Source organism: Erpetoichthys calabaricus, chromosome 11 (genome assembly GCF_900747795.2).
Source record: "Erpetoichthys calabaricus chromosome 11, fErpCal1.3, whole genome shotgun sequence".
In the NCBI taxonomy this organism is placed as follows: Eukaryota; Metazoa; Chordata; class Cladistia; order Polypteriformes; family Polypteridae; genus Erpetoichthys; species Erpetoichthys calabaricus.
Window position 1 is genome coordinate 96,413,848 of NC_041404.2, and position 18,455 is coordinate 96,432,302.

Sequence of the window (18,455 nt, forward strand, 5' to 3'; positions counted from 1 at the left end):
AGCTGCGACCACAGATCTGACTGCTCTGTGGATGATTCGTTCAAGCATTTCAAGGTCACTTCGTTGTAATGAAAGCATCTGCTGAATGTACTTCGTAATAATGCAATTTCTATAGACTCGTGTCATATGGGGAAACTGTCGGGACCGTAAAAATTCTTTGTTGTAATACTCTGTCACTTCGGTCTTTCTCCTCTCTCTGCGCCACTGCAGAGCCCCGCCCGCCAAGCGTTCTGAAAAGTCTGAGTGAGTCTCCGTTTCCGGCAGTTCTCTCGCGGCCCAGCTGTCAGACGGCGGCGGACCGGGGGTTGGGGACCCCTAATCTAAATTGCTCACCCTATCTCTATAATCCATAATTGTGGTACTTATGTAAGTTTTTTTTTTTTTGTCAGTTTTTCCTGGTTTACATTATCATCTTGATCTGTAATACAGCAATAAATGTTGCAATATTCTTTTTTCTCTTTGTTCAAGGAAATAGATTTATGTTTATTACACATTTGAGTTTCTTATCTCTACTAGAAGAAAAATATAATGTAAAGAAAAAGCAGTTTGTGAAGAATTGTATATTATGTGAAGCCACCAGGGGGCGTACAGCCACCCTAACCCAGACACACACAGGCAGGACACAGGTTCAACACAACACCCGGTTTATTTACAGTTTAAAGTGCACCATCACCAGCACCAATACACAGTCCCTTCTTGCTGCCAGTCCATCCGCCTCCACTCCTCCTCAGGCTTTGTCTTCTTGCTCTCGACTCTGGCCATTCAATGGAGTGAGGCGGCTCCTCTTATTCAGGTCCCGGGAGTGTTGTAGGTGGCTCATCAGTATTACCTGGAATCACTCCCAGGTGTGCTGGAGGTCCTCTATAGGGCTCTGCAGCTCCCCCGGCAGCCCCCATGGAACATAACAGGGCGTTACCAAACTCCAGCTCCTGACATGCCCTATGGGAATCCATGGTGCCACAGCCACCCAGGGGACTGCCCTCTAGTGTCCCAGGGGAGATATTGCCTCACCTATTCCCTCTCCACTGGTCCTTCCACTCTGCTGGCATCCCAGTCAGGTAGTGACCACGGCCACCCATCACACTGCCCCTCCCTCAGCTGAGCCTTGCTGGGTAAAGTGTCTTGTCATGCAAGGGCTGTTCTATAGGATGGGGAGCTGCTCTCATCCAGGCCACGGTTTCGTCCTGTAAAATATAAGCACAAGGGGAATGAGGAGGCGCTGCACCAATGCCTTCTCCAGGCTTCTACGGAGATCTTCTCTCAGCAGTGTCTCCACCCATGACCAACTTGATGGCACTTGTAACAGTGCCGCACCCAACCACACATCTGTGCTGTCCAGACATTGAAGTACTGTGGGAACGCCTGCTCTGCTTCGCACTCAGCTGGGGTTGGACCGCCCCTTTGGGCTGAGAGCGTCCCTCCATCACTTGCGAGCACAGGGGCTCACATGCTGCAGTGTTCGGAGACCCGGCCTTACTTTCCGGATCCTCCTTATAATCTGGGGTGCAGCGACAGTCTGAGTCTCTCTATGAGACAAGAAGAGACCCCATGCCGTCTGCACCCCTCTCGACTTGTGTGAGACCACCGCCAGTAATTGGGGTGGAGCGCTTTGGGTGCCAGCACATACAAGCCGACCCCTCTCTTGCGCCTCAGTCATTTCCACCCCCACCGCACAGTCCGTCATCACACAGCGATCCATTGTCGGACTAGTTGCTACTCGAATTCCATCAGGGATTCCTTCCAGATTCAATTTGCTCAGGTTTCCGTTATTATTTACGGTACAAGAACCACTCACCTGTACCGCCACGTCAAGTTGGTTGGAGAGTCCCTTCAATGGCACCTCGTCCGTCCTCTCCATCCTGTTGACTGTCTGCTTCAGCAGGTCGATTGCCCCTAAGAGAGACTGTACAGGTTGGAGGACAGATTCCAAATCCTGTACAGTCAAGAGCAGGATAATTATCTTGGCTGGCACTGGATTTGGGATTCTCTCATCCTGAGCCGCCGGCCAGGAGCCATCGAGCTAGTGCACATCCTGCACCAGCTCCCTTGGGAGTCCATTAAAGCGGACGTTCATCGGCCCCGCTTGTAGCCAAGCATCTACAGGGCTCCGATACACGCCGTCCGCTCTCTTACCTGCTTTGTGGAGGGCAGTCCAGCCCCCCACTGACCCCTCCTCCCTTGGATTGGTCCAGGTGATCCACCTCCGGCAGACGTCCTTTGGACAGCAACAGGTGCAGATCTTCCTCCGAGTTCGCTCTGCAATCGCACCTTGAATCGGCATGGTTTGGCAATCTGGACGGATTTGCACGTTCACTGTCTATTAGGTAGGTGTACGGAAAAGAACTAAATGTTCCCAGGGGCAATCGGTCCTCGGGTCTTGCACTGCTGTATGCTTCACGCTGCTGTGTCGGGTTGGGCCACAAAATTATTTAAGGGGCTCCTGCCAACAGACTGCCAGGAGTCCCATCTTGGATGCTATATGAAGCCACCTAACCCGGACACACACAGGCAGGACACAGGTTCAACACAAGTAAATTGTTGATGACTCCCACCAGGGAATCCATGCTATTATATGATTGTCCCCAGGTCAGCTGGGCAAGCTTAGAGGGAAGACTATTTATTAATATGGTACAGGATACTTTTTCAACAATTTTTGCGGGCATTTTTCTTATATGGCCGTAGCCAACACCCGACTTTCTGCCACAGTGTCATTGCCTGTGTTTGGAAAGACTCTTCTAGGTTATATTTCCTTATTATATCCTTGCCTGCCAACACGTGGCGCCCCCAACTTTGTCAAAAGATTTTTCCTTTGTGGGGATTTTTGGGTCAGTCCTTATCCTCAGGAGCCCATAACAGGTCACCACTGTGTTCTTTTCTGAACCTGGCCCTCCCCTGTAGGTCCTCTGCCTACGGTCCCAGGTTCTCTTTAGGGAGGACTGGATCGGAACAAGCTCCAGATCCCCCCAACACACACTGTCCGACCCCAACTCTGTAACACAAGAACGGTACTCCTCCTACCTGATAGGTCTTCAGTTGGTTGGGATGAGGGTGTGTTTAGACTTTGGGTTAGTTTGGCTTCCGGTTCCACAAGGAGGCCATCCTGCCGACTACGCCACTTTTAAAAAAATGAGTCTCGACATGCTGGAAAGGTTTGGGGCAGCCACCTGTATATTGTCCCTGGCTGCAATAGGTTAAAGCAGTGGTCCCCAACCTTTTTGACAGCAAGGACCACTTTATTAGATGCAAATTTTTCCACGGACCGGTCGTGGGAGGTTGGTTGGGGGGGGAAGGGGGGGCAGTTTTATACACAATTTACATAACATTTCTATTATTATTAAAGTTATTAAGCAGTTCGCATACGTTTGCGATCTGAGATTTTTCTTCTTTTTTTGCATATAACAAAGACATATGCTTTACATTTGCCAATCCAACAGATTGCACATCACAAACATTAACACTGCAATCTTTTTTTCGTGTCTGCCGTTTCTATAGGAGGGTGACAATGAGTTAAATTCCAATGGATGTTTTTCAAATGTTGACAAGCAATAAGCAAAAGGAATCAATGAAAACCACAGAAAACAAAAACAGCAAAAAATAAAAAAAACAGTACGAGGAAAGTTCGAAGAAAGAGATTTTTTTGCAGTGTTTCTGTTTGGGGATCGTTGTGCAAACGTGCACATCTGAGCTACGACCACAGATCTAACTGCTCTGTAGATGATTCGTTCAAGCATTTCAAGGTCACTTCGTTGTAATGAAAGCATCTGTTGAATGTACTTCGTAGTAACGTGATTTCTTTAGACTCATGTCATATGTGGAAATTGTCGGGACCATAAAAATACTTTGTTGTAATAGTCTCTCACCTCGGTGTCTCTCCTCACTCTGCACCGCTGCAAAGCCCCGCCCGCCAAGCGTTCTGAAAAGTCTGAGTGAGTTGCCGTTGCCAGCAGTTCTCTCGCGGCTCGGCTATCAGACGGCTGCGGACCGGTAGTGGGCCGCGGACTCGGGGTTGGGGACCCCTGGGTTAAAGAAAACAAGTTGTTATTGTTGTGGTCAGGTTGATTTCTAGGACTGAACTGATGAGGTTTTGGAAGATGGTGGTTTTATATGCCGTGAACTGGAAGTGATGTCATCTGGCCGCAATTGGAAGTTACTTAATTCTGGGCGCCGAAACCAGAAGTGACGTCAGTCTGGCCACCGGAACCGGAAGTGATGATAAATCAGGCAGGTTTTACTGTATTTGGCATGCAGAGATAACAGAAGTAGGTTTAGAGCACCCCACCACCCCCGGGCCTGGCAGGTAATTACCTCCACTTGGTCCATTCAGCTCCCTCCTAGTCTCCCGTGTGTGACAACATGTAGCCTTATAGGTATATAGACCTAAGTAGATTTTGATACGCTAGAAGACACTAACTGATATCTTCCAGATAGATAAAACTGAAACCATGAAAAAAGTACAAACCAGATAAAATTCAAGACATTGAATTAGAACAGAATTACACACTATTTAAAACTGCTTAGTGGTCCATTAGTACAAGAACTGAACAATTAATTGTCATATCAACAGTTAAAAATAAACTATTCACAATCTACACCACAGTGGTATCAGCATTATTGCTTAGCCCTGAAATATGAGTGGAAGCATTCAAATAGCATGTGATTTTTCGTATGTGATTAGTCAACTGTACAAAACACATTGGCCATAAAGAAAGATAATACTTAATAAAATTACCTTGCTGTTTTCAAATTACTGCATTTAACTCTTTATTTAATTGTGTTTTCCTTCCTTTTCAGATTGGAGACCTAGTTGTGACCAATCAGTTGTTTGGAGAAGCAGTGAAACAGCCAGGCATCATGTTTGTGGCAGCACATTTTGATGGTATTTTAGGAATGGCCTACCCTGTGATATCTGTGCAAGGAGCCCCTCCATTGTTTGATACTGCAATGCAGCAGAAGAAGCTGCCACAGAACATTTTCTCTTTTTACTTGAACAGGTATTATATGGTCCAAATCCAAATTAAACTGGTTTGATGATTGATGGATGAACATGTGAACAGAGGTGGCCCACATGCTTTCTTTACTCTATTTCTTTACTTGTTCTTATAATTGCTTCTATGCAGAGCATTAATAAATTGAGCCTTGAGCCTTATGGACAGTTAATTGGACGAGGGTATACAAATAATGTTTAAAAGGAATAACAATCTCAGCTGTTTGTTTGATGAAACACACCTCACTTTGTCAGGTTTTTGAATTCTTTTACTCTCTCTCCTGGTTCCCTAGAGCTTGTCTCTTAACTTTCAGATGACTAGACTAGTTTGGAAGGCTATCCTTCAGCAAATCTTTCTGGTATTTCCAGATATTTCTGTCTGCTTAGCACAACCATTCTTAAAGTGAAAAAAATCATTTTTTTCTAGCAGTATAAGTGTGAAACAACTTGTAACTTGACATCAGGAGGCAATCATTGTTCTAGAATAATATGACTTAAGTGCTGGGTACAACTTTCACATTTAACACTACAATTCCTGAAGCCTATGAAAAAACCGACCCACCTTAAATCCCTTCGCACCTCTCCATCAGCGTCTTTTGTTTTGTAAATGTGTCGATCAGCACAAGCAGCAAGCAGCCTGCTCTCCCATCCCCCACCTTGACAGAGCTCAGCATGGGCAAAAAGCTCTCCTAGCTCAAGGCTCCTTATCAGCATGTGAGGTGCCTGGGGTTGTATAGGGTAAATAATACAGTATATCGTTATTTGGAATACATGCATTTCATGTGTGTTCCGTGTCTACAAAGATCTGGGTAAGTGTAGGATGAAAGGAAATGCAAGAAATGCTGAACACATACCTAAAGCAGAACCTTTTTCCATGTTATACTAATAATGGCATGAAGTGTATAATGTGTGAAGACTTTAGTCCCAGTATCAAATAAACACGTGCACTTTTATCTACTCTACATATATATATAATCCTAAGCCTAAAAGTGCAATGATTTTATGTGACGTTTTTATGTCACTTTTTTTGCCACGCTTTAAATCAGGCTTATTTTAAAACCTACATATATACAGTATGTTTGGTATCATTCTTTTCAAAATTTATCGACCTTTAATATGATGATGTTAGATTTTCAGATTCTTATTCCGTTTTTAAATTATAAACTAAAATATCAAGAAAGTCGTGGTTTTTGTCAGTTAAAATGAATGGAAAGATTATTTAGTCTCTTATAAATACTCAGGCATAGTGGACCTCAGTTTAACAGGAATACTTCAGTCAATAAGAGAGTAAATATTTTATTCTCATTTCATGATTTTTACTCCGTTAAATAATAATTTTTCTTTTACATATATATAAAATTTTGTGATTTTGACTCCAATAAATAATTTTTCTTTTGTACATTTACAGATTTTACTAATATAATTAACTGGGGGTTGGGTACCAAAGGCACCAGGAGGGCTTGCCCCCCTAGTTTATTTAAGAATATAACCAAAAAAGAAAAACATTCGATTTACATGTGGCTGTGAGCGAGTTAAAAACTCAAGGTCAAATGTCAATCGACAGGGAGTTTACACATATTCTTGAATGGTACGGAGGTAAGAACTGCTGCCTTATAACCCGGAGGTCCCAGGTTTGAGACCAGGCGCTCCACATTTTGAGTAGTGAGCTGCTATTATTATTATTTCTACAATATAATAAAAACACACATTTGATTTAAGTTTGTAACGCCCGGTGTAAATTTTGGCTACTTGTAAAAACTAGCACTTGTTTTTTTATTCAATTTTATTCTCTCAGTGATGTTCCCATGGTACAGCGAACTTGCCTCTCCCTCTCTGAGTTGATTGCATTTATCTCCATTCTTTTCACAAGAGCAGAGATAACCACAGTTGGTGCTGTGGCTGATGCCTACTCAGAACTATCTGTTGTACCGGCAATCAAAGATACGATGTCAGACTACCATATGGCATTTGCACTTTGACAACAAAGACACCTGTGCAGAACATGTGAAAAATGACAGATTTGCTGCAATTTCGGACGTCTGGCAACATTTTGTTGGAAACTGTGTTTTGAGTTACAACCCAAGGCAAACACTTTCCGAGTCTGTGGTCATAAAGCTTATGGAGCCGTTTCTGGACAAATGTAGAACCATGACAACAGACAGCTTCTTCACAGCATTTTCCCTGGCTAATAGACTGCTGCGCCGTGACACAACACCATAAGTAAAATGGGACTTCCACCTGCAGCTATAGTCACTTTAGTACACAAGCAATTTGCCAGGCTAGTGTTTAGATTTGGCAGTGTAATGCTGATGGTGTATATGCCCAAAAAGAAGAAGCCTTTGACTTAAGTCTGTAACAGCTGGTGTAAAGTTTTGCAGCCTGTAAAAGATATTGCTGAAGGGGTATAACCAGAGACACAAACACTGGTGAATCATGTCTTCTTAGTATCTTGTTGTTACTCGAATTTTATTCTTGAATAATAGCACACTTGTTTCATTATACCTTTGTGGAAGTGTTTATTTTATATTTCAGTCACCATTTGAATGAGATTGAATCCGTCTCTGCCTCTCTCGCGCATGTGCATCATTATTTGAAAATGCTTTGCCATTCCTTTTTGGTACAATTGACTGTCATTTCTTTCTCTGTTTATGTTGTCAGAGATCCAGCTGGTAAAGTGGGTGGAGAGCTGATTTTGGGAGGTGTTGATTCCAAGTATTTCAAGGGAGAATTCCATTATGTCAATGTTACACGCAAGGCATACTGGGAGATCAAAGCTGATGGGTATGTGAGGTTGCATTTGCTATTGACTTTTTTGTCTATGTGTAACATTCTGCATTGCCTCCTGAGCAGTTACCCGATCACTACACTTAATTCTGAGATTTATATTTCCCACATATGGGATAACAGTATAGTATCAGAAACCACAGCACAAGTAGCTGTTAAAAAGCAACCTCTGTATGTCTACAGAGGCTGGTTAATGTAGCTGACCTATATGAATCAGAGACATGGTGCAATAGTGAGATAATATCTCCCCACATCTCTGTTTGTTCTTCCTCTACACTTTTCTCACTGCACCACATTTGATATCTATGCCAAAATTAAAATGCTGCAACACATTTATGTATATTTAACAAGCATTGAAATCCTTGGCTTTACTAATGCTGATGTCAGGCATTCTAGACTCCTCCTGTACTGCTTGCTCCCTTCCTAGAAGTTTTGGAGTAAATACTGCCTGGGGAATGATGCTCAATACTAAGGCCCTTTGAACTCAGACAATTCATAACATAAAAGCATTGGTGGCCATGTGTGGGAGAAAAATATAATTTTTCCCTTAATATTGAAATAGGGGCCCAAATCACACCTGTAGTCTGCTATCTCTCAGGCCCTGATAATTTCTCTTCTTATAACCTTGCATTTACACAACATGTATCCCCTTGCACTCCCCACCTTTTCTGATCATTTTTTGAGGATCTCTCTTGCTTGATTTGAGACACTTTACAATTTTCTGTGATTGTCTCTCTTATTTAGAATTAAAAACCAGCTGTCTGGAATTTTAGCCTGGTCTATTTGACAGAGTTACTTCATGGCAATACCAATTACACAATGTCTGACTCTGCTTATTTTGTCTATTGAATCTTTTCAGGATCTCTGTTGGGAAACAGTTGTCACTATGCAAGGGTGGCTGCCAAGCCATTGTGGACACAGGCACTTCTTTAATAGTTGGTCCAACTCAAGAGATTCGTTCTTTGCAAAAAGCAATTGGGGCCAAACCACTTTTCATGGGAGAGGTAAGAGCCAGTAAAATGCAGAGAAGCAAGAGTATTAAAACCTATGAATTAGAGGCTGTTTTGACTTTTTAGTAACATAACCCCAAACTCTGCTTTTTCATCAGTCATCAGTGAACTTAAAGAAGTAAAAGTGGGCCCCAAAAGTTGAAAAACCGTACTGGATTTCCACCCCACATTTGTTTAAAAAAACAAAAAACTTGGCATTATTTTCATTTTAGGAGTACATTAGCTGGCAATAATGAAAATTTGATCAGTACAGTGACCGGATGTATAACACTGATCCCTGGGTGTTGACACTGTAGCACCACATGGCTAATTATGTGCCCAGGTATGATCACAAAATAAGCCTTAAAGAAGCCCTCCCTCTTCCCCTGCCTTCATCAACAAGCACAGGATATGCTCTAAATCAATAAAAACAAAAAAGTGCAAGGATCAATATTTTATTTAGTTATTGCTACTTCTGTGGCTATTTGTTGCATTGCTTCTATCTGCGTCTTTTGCTGTTTGAGGCAAGGTGGTAAAGTGGTTAACACTGTGGGCAGACAGCTCAGGTTACATTTTTGGCCTCCACTATTGGTCCAGCATAGTTGTCAGGCTTTTCTCCAGCCCTCAGGGGCACTTTAAAGACTTTAGCATCATTATAATCCACTCAAAGCCAGTTTTCTTCCTCGTTTCCCCATTGAGTTAAAGGCATTTCACTGAGTTTGACGAAGTTTGCAAATATTTCTGTGATTTTGCTGAACTCACAGCAAAGCAAGTTCTACAAGGTTCACTCATCACTAATTAGGAACAAGTCCCAAGCTGTTGTCTTTTTCTGGGGAAAAATAAAGCCTTTATAATTAGAAACAGTGAGAGGGAGGATAAACAGATTAAGTGGCCAAGTAAATGTTTTGTAATGAATGTATGTATGTGTTCTGTTACAGTATATGGTTGACTGCGAGCAGATCCCCTCTCTTCCTATAGTGACCTTTATTCTTGGAGGGAAGCAGTTCAACTTGACTGCCCATGATTATGTTGTTAAGGTAAGTAGTTATTCTACTTATCATTTCCTGGATTTCAGTTTTCTGGTAGTTAAAGATCATTTTAGATGTTCTGGTTAGCAATTTCCTTTTTATTTCCTTCCTCTTAAACTTAGCAGCACTTACAGCAATGCCTTGCAGTTTGGTGTGTGTCAGTTTAAGCAGTATTGTGCAATTCATTCAGCCTAATATTAATTTATGTGTTTGTATGTGTAAATTTCAATTGTTAAATCTTGGGTTTTATTTCCACTTTTTTTATCAGTTTGCCCGAAAGTAGTCAAATACATTAGTGCATATGTTGGCACCAGCATTTTACAAGCCATGGATCCTAAACTCCTAACAAATGGTTAGTAAGGCATTTTTACCGTTTGTTAGCACATTACTCATGTTCACACTGCATCCACTAATGTCTAGCTGATTAGGGACAAATATCTTTAAATATTAAGTTACACATGCTTTATTTATCATATGCGAGTGTGTGGTCCATGAGTCGTGCAGTCTGTAAAACTGCTTATTTAATGTTCTGGCATGCTTGTAACACTGCAAGAATTTTTGCCAGCTTTCACACTTTGCATGATTTCAAATCAGTTATTCATGAATTGTAGATGTTTTAAACAATTTGTCCATTGTAATCATTTGTGCATTTTTATAAATCATTTATTCATTAGTTGTAAATGTTTTTGCAGTACCCAATCTAAAGTTGAAACTCTTCATGCATTATACAGGTTTGCACATGTTTATAAACCGTTTATTCATTGGTTGTGGAGGTTTTTGCAGTACCTAATCTAAAGTTGCAACTATTCATGCATTATAAAGGTGTGTAAATGGGTAAATAATACATTAATAGGCATTGGGCTACAGTATGACCAGGTCTGCATCCTGCTGAAGAAAGCAATGTGATGTAAGGAGTAGTTTGTTGAACAGTTTAATTTTATCCTTGTAACAGAAATTAACGGCAGGAAGAACTCAGTTTGAATCAACATATCATGTTTATTGCCTCAATAACAGATTTGTAATACAGTTCATTCTAAAACAAATTATATCAACCTTTACACACCTTTATAATGCATGAATTTAGATTAGGTACTTTCCTTAAATTCTTAAACTGGATATTCCCATGTTTTTGATGCAGTTTAATATACTGTGTATAAAAATGAGAATCTCAAATGAAAACAAATTATGTGAAAACAGCTGTTGCTTTTCAAATCCATGGGGTAAATTTTACAGAGCATTGGCCCCAGAATCCCACTCAGTTACAAACTTTCTCAAGTTCACAGACATATAAAAGCAGGATCATCAGACTTTCATGATATGTCATGTGCAGGAAAAAAAAGTTGTTCCACCTTTTTATGGTCTAGATTGAATCTATATTGCTACTCTTGGATCTGAGATTCAAATATCCGATGAGGTCTGTGGTGCAGTATCCTTGATGAAGCTTTTCTGAGGGAGGTCATGGGGTGTGATACCTCTCTTTTACCTCTTGACAGTATCTAACATTTTGTTCAATGTTTTCCCACCGTTGCTGAGAAGAGTGTGTTTGACAACATTCCTAACTTGTCTGAGTAACTGATTGGTTTACCAGAACCTTTGACATTCATTTATTCATTCATTCGTTCTTTCATTTATTTTCCAAAGCTTACCTAAAGTTGGGTCATGGGGGCAACATCCTTAGCAATGAGGCCCATATGTCCCTTTCTGCTGCCACACTTGCCAACTCATGCTGTGGAATCCCAAGGTATTCCTAGGCCATGTGGGAAATATAATCCTCCCAGCGAGCCCTCTGTCTTCCCTGGGGCATCCTCCCAGCTGTTTATGCCCGTAAAACCTCCACAGGAAGGCGTCCAGGAGGCATCCATATCAGATGCCTGAATCACCTTAGTTGGCTCCTCTCAGTGTGGAGGGTCAGTGGCTCTACTCTGAGCCTCTCCCTGATATCTGTGCTTCTCAACCTATCTCTAAGGGAGAGCCCAGCCAACCTGCATAGAAAGCTCATTTCTGCAGCTTGTACCCACAATATCATTCTTTGTTATTACCCAAAGCTCATGACTATAGGAGTGAGTAGGGATGTAGATCAACTGTTAAATCAAGAGCTTCACCTTCTGACTCCGCTCCTTCTTTACCACTACAGATCAATAAAGGCGACTGCATAGCTGTGCTCGACACCCCAGTATGTGGGTCGATCTCACCATCTCTTTAACCTTAACTTCTGAACAGGACCCGGAGGTACTTCAGTTCCTCCACTTGAGGCAGTAACTCCTCTCTCCCTCGGTGAGGACAGTCCACCTTTTTCCTACCGAGGACCATGCCCTCAGATTTGAAGGTGCTGATTCTCATACCTTCTGCTTCACACTTGGTCACAACCATCCCAAAGCATCCTGGAGTTCACAGCCCAATGAAGCCAACAGAACCATGTCATCTACAAAAAGCAGTTACGTGATTCTAAGGCCACTGGATTGCACCCCCTCCCCTCCCTGGTTGTGCTTCGACATCCTGTCCGTGTAAATTACAAACAGGACAGGAGACAAAGCACAGCAGTGGCGGAGACTCGCCCCACTTGAAATAGTGCTGATGTTTTTCTGAGTATGTGGATACAGCCCTCACTGTGTTTATACAGGGACTGAATAGCCCTTATTAGGGGCCCTGAAAACCTATACTCTCCCAGCACCCCCCAACAGAATCACTTGAGGAACACAGTCATATGCCCTCTCTAAGTCTACAGAATGCATGTAGACCGACTGGGTGCACACCCATACCCCCTCCAGAATCCTCATGAGGGTACAGAGCAGGTCTGACGTTCCATGGCCTGGATGGAATCCACATTGCTCCTCATGGATCTGAGATTCCACGACTGGGTGGAGTCTCCTTTCTAGTAAGCTGGTATAAGTTTTTCCAGGGAGGTTGAGGAGTGTGAATCCCCTGATAGTTGAAGTATATCCTCCTGTTTCACTTTTTAAAAATGGGGACCAGCACCCCTGTCTGCCATTGTAGAGGAATAGCTAAAGATGACCGTGCAACATTGAAAAGACATGTCAGCCATGACAACCCCACAGTGTCCAGATCTCACCCACCCTAGGGGCTTTGCCACTCTAGAGTTGCTTAACTACCTCAGTGACCTCCCTGGGGGAAATGGACATTGATCTCCCATCAGCTTCTGACATTGCCTCCTACAGAGAGGTTGTGTTCATTGGAGTCAGAAGCTACTCAAAGTGTTGCTTCACTGCCAGACAACATCCTCAGTCCACGTCGGCTCTTCTCCACCTTTGCTGAGAATAGCCTGGGTGAATCCCTGCCTTTCCTTTCTGAGGCGCCTCATGGTTTGCCAGAACCTCTTTGAGCCCAATTGATAGTCTCTTTCCATGAGCTCTCCAAACTCCACCCACAGCTACAACCACAGCTTCCATAATGGCAGCTTTGAATAAGGCACAGCCTCCCCTGAGATGTGGGAAGAGCTCTTTTGAAGGTTGAAGTTAAAAGTCTTCTTGACAGAGGTCTCCCCCAGATATTCCCAGTCCACCCTCACTACTCTCTTGGGCTTTCCAGGTCTGTCCAGACACCTTTCCTACCATCTGGCCCAACTCCCACCAGGTGGTGATTAGTTGACAGCTCTGCTCTTCTCATCACCCAAGCGTCCAGAACATAACACCGTAAATCTGATGATATGATTATGAAACAGATCATAGATCTTTGGTCTAAGGTGGTCTGGTACCAAGTACACTTATGAACCACCTTATGTTCGAACATGGTGTTTGTTATGGACAAAATATGCCTAGTACAGAAGTCCAATAACAAAACACCGCTCGAGATTAGGTCAAGGTGGACGTTCCTCCTAGTCATACCTTTCCAGGTGTCTCCATCCTTACCCATGTGGGAGATGAAGTCTCACAGCAGAAATATGAATTTCCCAGCTGGGACCCTTTTCCCCCACAGTGACTCCAAAAAGGCCTGGTACTCTGAAGTGACATTTGATGCATAGGTACATATGGCAGTCAGAGTCCTCCTCTCTGGGACCTTAAGCAACACAGAGGCAGCCCATTCGTTCTCAAGGGAAAAACTCCAAAATGGCATTGACCAAGCAGGGACCCAATAAGAAGCCCACTCCTGCCACAAGCCTTTCCCCCAGATAACTACATAGTAAAGGAGAGTCCAGTCTCTTTCAAGGGGTTAGCTTTCAGAACCATGTGAGTGGGGGTAGGTGAGCCCAACTATATTTAGTTGATAGCTCTCCACCTTACCCATCAACTTCAGCTCCATCCACCCAAGAGAGGTGACATTCCACATCTCGAGTCGCTTTGTGTGTCTGGGTTGCAGTCTGCTAATGCCTTTGCACCCGGCCTCTATTCCTCTTGTAGGTGATAGCTGCACAGGAGAGCAGCCCCACATTGCATTTTCGGGCTGAGCCCAGCTGGGCCTTGTGGTAATCCCATACTGGGTAGGATACTCTTTTTATCTTTATAGAGCTGCATTATTAGGAGCTGTGAATCGTTCTTTCTCTGACCACATACCTGGGACCAATTTGCCTTGGGAGGCCCTACCAGGAGCTGCTTCTCTAGACAACATACACTAGCTCACACGGGGTCACGGGGGCACTCAAACCTCTCCACCATGATAAGATGGCAATTCCTGGAGAGGACAACCTTTTACAGAATATCCAAAATTCATTACATTACCAGTGTTCTGCAAAAATCAGCTTTTGCTAATTTTTTACTCTGTTGCTGCTCCAGTCAAATACAGAGAATTGCATTGATGGACTCATTCTTCAACTTCACAAATAGCTTCCATTTCCCCTAATGCCCACCAATGGGTTCTAGGATTGCTGCTATGACGGGCATCAGCAACCTTTTAGCTTTTGCTTTTTCCATCTGCCTCTGTTACTAAGGTCTTTAACAGGTTCCATTCAAGCTCTATTGACCTTTCACAAGATGAATTAGCAGTTCCTCCTTATCTGAAAATTGAAGTTAAACTGAAAAGAATAATCTGGGATTTGTTCCCAGTTCAAGGAAGCCCGCATTAGTCTTCTGTAGATTGTTCTTGCAGGTGGTCCATTTATCTGAGCCAGTTCACCACCTAATGGTGATCAAATGATAGTTCTGTTACTGTTTTTACCAATATGAGTAGAACATACAGAATCTGATTATATAACAGTACAACAAATTGATCATTAAATTTTGGCCATGGGCTTTCAACAATTGTAACCTTGGCCTGGTGGACAAAGGAAATCCAAAAATAAAACTAAACATAATTTCTGTAAATTCAAGGAAATCTATCCAGAACAAGGATACTAGGCTCCATTAGTGGAGCAAGGCTCGGTGGGATGTAGCTGGGTGAGGCAATTAGTCCTGTCTGCTGCAGCCTAAAAAGCTCTCAGGGTGAAAGATAAGGCTGAGTATGCACATCAATCACATGACAGAGAGGAATGAGACAGATGCAGGCATTTTAGACAAAGGACTTTTCCAGGCAAATTCAAAGTAATTTTGCGAAAAATTTGAAAAGATATCGCCCTGGCTACTGGTAATCACATAAAATATTATAAAATGCTATTGGTTAAGATATATGGTTCTACTGTATATAAAACCTTACATCTTTTTTTCAGATATTCTAAAACTTTTTTTAAGTATTTTTTTTCCCAAGTCCTAATAATAGATAAGGGGCAGTTGAATGAACAAGTAACATCAAGCTTTACTACTATACTTAATCAACAAATTCTTGAAAGCTCCCTGTGAGGGAAAAGTAATCACCCTGTTAAATTCAGTAACTGGTTACATGTCAGCCATCCTGAAGAAGAGGTGGGAAATATATTTCAATTTAGCAAGTAAATGCTGTTTTAGATGCACTTGTATAGTTAGAGCCCCAGTTTATTACCTTTAATGAATGGTGTTTCAGTTTCATGTGCCAGAAAGATACTGTGATACTCAATACAGAATTCTTCATATTATCACCAACATATTTGGTGTAACATTGAACAGAATTTGGGGATCTTATCCGTCAAAAATAAAAATAATGAAATCCTCCAAACTACAAAATATTTTTTTTTTCTAAGTAAAATACACAAAGGTGTGGATTAATAAAGAGAGAGATCAAAAAATGTAAACTACACAAGCTGAAAAGAAAATGTTGCTGCTCGTTAGTGCCCTGAACTGTGTAATGAGTACCCATGTTTGAACAGAATTTTGAGCAATTCAAGGAGATATTTCTGAAATACTTGTAAGTGTAGGAGCACAAACATTCTTTTTAATACAATAATTTTATGACAATTCACACAATTCAGTGTTTTGTTGTGTCTTTCAAGGAGTTTGTTATTCCCTGCAATGTGTCTTGTCATTGTCTTTGCTTTGGTGTCAAAGTTTTAACCATATCTCACACTTCCTCTTTGTTAATTTTCCCTGCATCATCATTTTACAATTTCTGTGGTTCATTTATGTAGCTATTCTTATATTGAAATATCTTAAATACATTTTGTAGTGATAGAATTATAGTAGTGAGAACAAAAAGCAATAATGTATATAACATTTTAAAAAGGAAAAGCAAGCCCTGTGAATTAATAATAAGCACAGATGAAATGTATATTGTATATGAGAAAACTATTTCACAAGTAGATTATACAGTGGGTACAGAAAGTATTCAGACCCCCCTTCAATTTTTCACTCTTTGTCATATTGCAGCCATTTGCTAAAATCATTTAAATTAATTTTTTCCCTCGTTAATGTACACACAGCACCCCATATTGACAGACAAAAAAAAGAATTTTTGAAATTGTTGCAGATTTATTAAAAAAGAAAAACTGAAATATCACATGGTCCTAAGTATTCAGACCCTTTGCTCAGTATTTAGTAGAAGCACCCTTTTGAGCTAATACAGCCATGAGTCTTCTTGGGAAAGATGAAACAAGTTTTTCACACCTGGATTTGGGGATCCTCTGCCATTCCTCCTTGCAGATCCTCTCCAGTTCTGTCAGGTTGGATGGTAAACGTCGGTGGACAGCCATTTTTAGGTCTCTCCAGAGATGCTCAATTGGGTTTAAGTCAGGGCTCTGGCTGGGCCATTCAAGAACAGTCACAGAGTTGTTGTGAAGCCACTCCTTCGTTATTTCAGCTGTGTGCTTAGGGTCATTGTTTTGTTGGAAGGTAAACCTTCGGCCCAGTCTGAGGTCCTTAGCACTCTGGAGAAGGTTTTTGTCCAGGATATCCCTGTACTTGGCCGCATTCATCTTTCCCTCGATTGCAACCAGTCGTCCTGTCCCTGCAGCTGAAAAATACCCCCACAGCATGATGCTGCCACCGCCATGCTTCACTGTGGGGACTGTATTGGACAAGTGATGAGCAGTGCCTGGTTGTCTCCACAGATAATTCCTAGGCTTTTTACTTTGACTGTATACTGTCAGTAGACACACAAGTGTAGTTAACCGCCCATGCTGGTAAAGCCAAGACTGGAATTTCCCTGGCAGTCCTGAACAATCAGCCTTACTCAGCCACATATTTACCACTGTTTCAAATTTCTGATATTTCCCTTTCCAGATACTATTATGTCATACCAGTTACTGAGGCATTTAACTGAATCTTTGTATTGATGAAATTGTTTCACTATGGCTTAGGATCCTGAATGTACTGTATTAGTTACTTTACCTGTTCTTTTCACCATGCATCTTGACTTGGCAGGATTTAGCTTCTTTCTTGCCCAAGTTATCACATTTTCTTGTGCTTTCAGCATCTTCCTTGCTTGCATATTTAACCAGTAACTGTCACATTCCCACTACTGGACTTAAATTAATGGCTTATCTTCCCTAGAAACCCTGTGTGTTCCAAACATTTTGAAAAAACTGGTATTCCTTTCTGTATGAATGTATCTACATGCTTGTTTACTGTCATATAGTATGCTAGTGTTAACTTTAATGCTGAGAGGAAAATACCTTCAAGCTATGAAGTGGGGTCATTCCAATTTTCTGATAGATAAAGAGTTATTTTCATTTTGCCCAATTATGTTGCTCAATTGTTTGCTATTTACAATAGCATCTATAGTTTTGAAACAACTTAAGAGGTTCTTGAATATCTTGACCCCACTTTGAACTTGGGCAGAGCCCAAGCTTTTTCTCACCCCCTTTTGGACTACATTCCAGGATGGTGTGCTAATGTTTTAATTCCTCTTTTGTTGCTTTTACTTCTCTAATTGTGAGGGTTTTCACTTGCTCTTCTTTCCTTGGGATGTTTTCACATAAAAAAAAAATCTTCAATTTGTTCTGTTGCACACACCAGTTTTGTTGACCTAGCTTCACTTTAAAGGATTTTAGTAAAACTGAATGCTTTCTTGATAAATTTAATCATAAACTTTAAATGTCACTTTTAGGAAAATCATTTAGGCCACATCCTTCTGTTACAACATGTTCTCATCCCATTATATAAATGTTAGTGTACATGGAAAAACACCATCATGAAGATGGCAGTATTTTAACATACTCTTATTACAGAATAGACAAGCAATTTAAGGAAAATTCAACCTAACACTGTTAGTCTATCTCATTGCTCAATATAACACAAAACATCGCTCCTACTGGCTTTCTATATTTATTATTATTTCCGCCTTATTCTGACCTGTCTTCCTGCCTGCTAGTAAGCCTTAAGACAATTTGCCTCCCTATTCTAAAGACTCTACCAGTTGTTTGCTTTCAAATGG

General features: G+C 41.6%; 1 protein-coding gene across 1 annotated transcript in view; it reads left to right on the forward strand.

The window, feature by feature from the left end:
* Positions 1 to 18,455, forward strand: part of LOC114660743 (cathepsin D-like) — an 80,936-nt gene that overhangs the window by 53,574 nt on the left and 8,907 nt on the right. The window contains exons 5-8 of the mRNA XM_028813636.2: positions 4,792 to 4,991; positions 7,643 to 7,765; positions 8,628 to 8,772; positions 9,696 to 9,794. Coding sequence (XP_028669469.1) covers positions 4,792 to 4,991; positions 7,643 to 7,765; positions 8,628 to 8,772; positions 9,696 to 9,794 — 567 coding nt within the window. The remainder of the gene's footprint in view (positions 1 to 4,791; positions 4,992 to 7,642; positions 7,766 to 8,627; positions 8,773 to 9,695; positions 9,795 to 18,455) is intronic.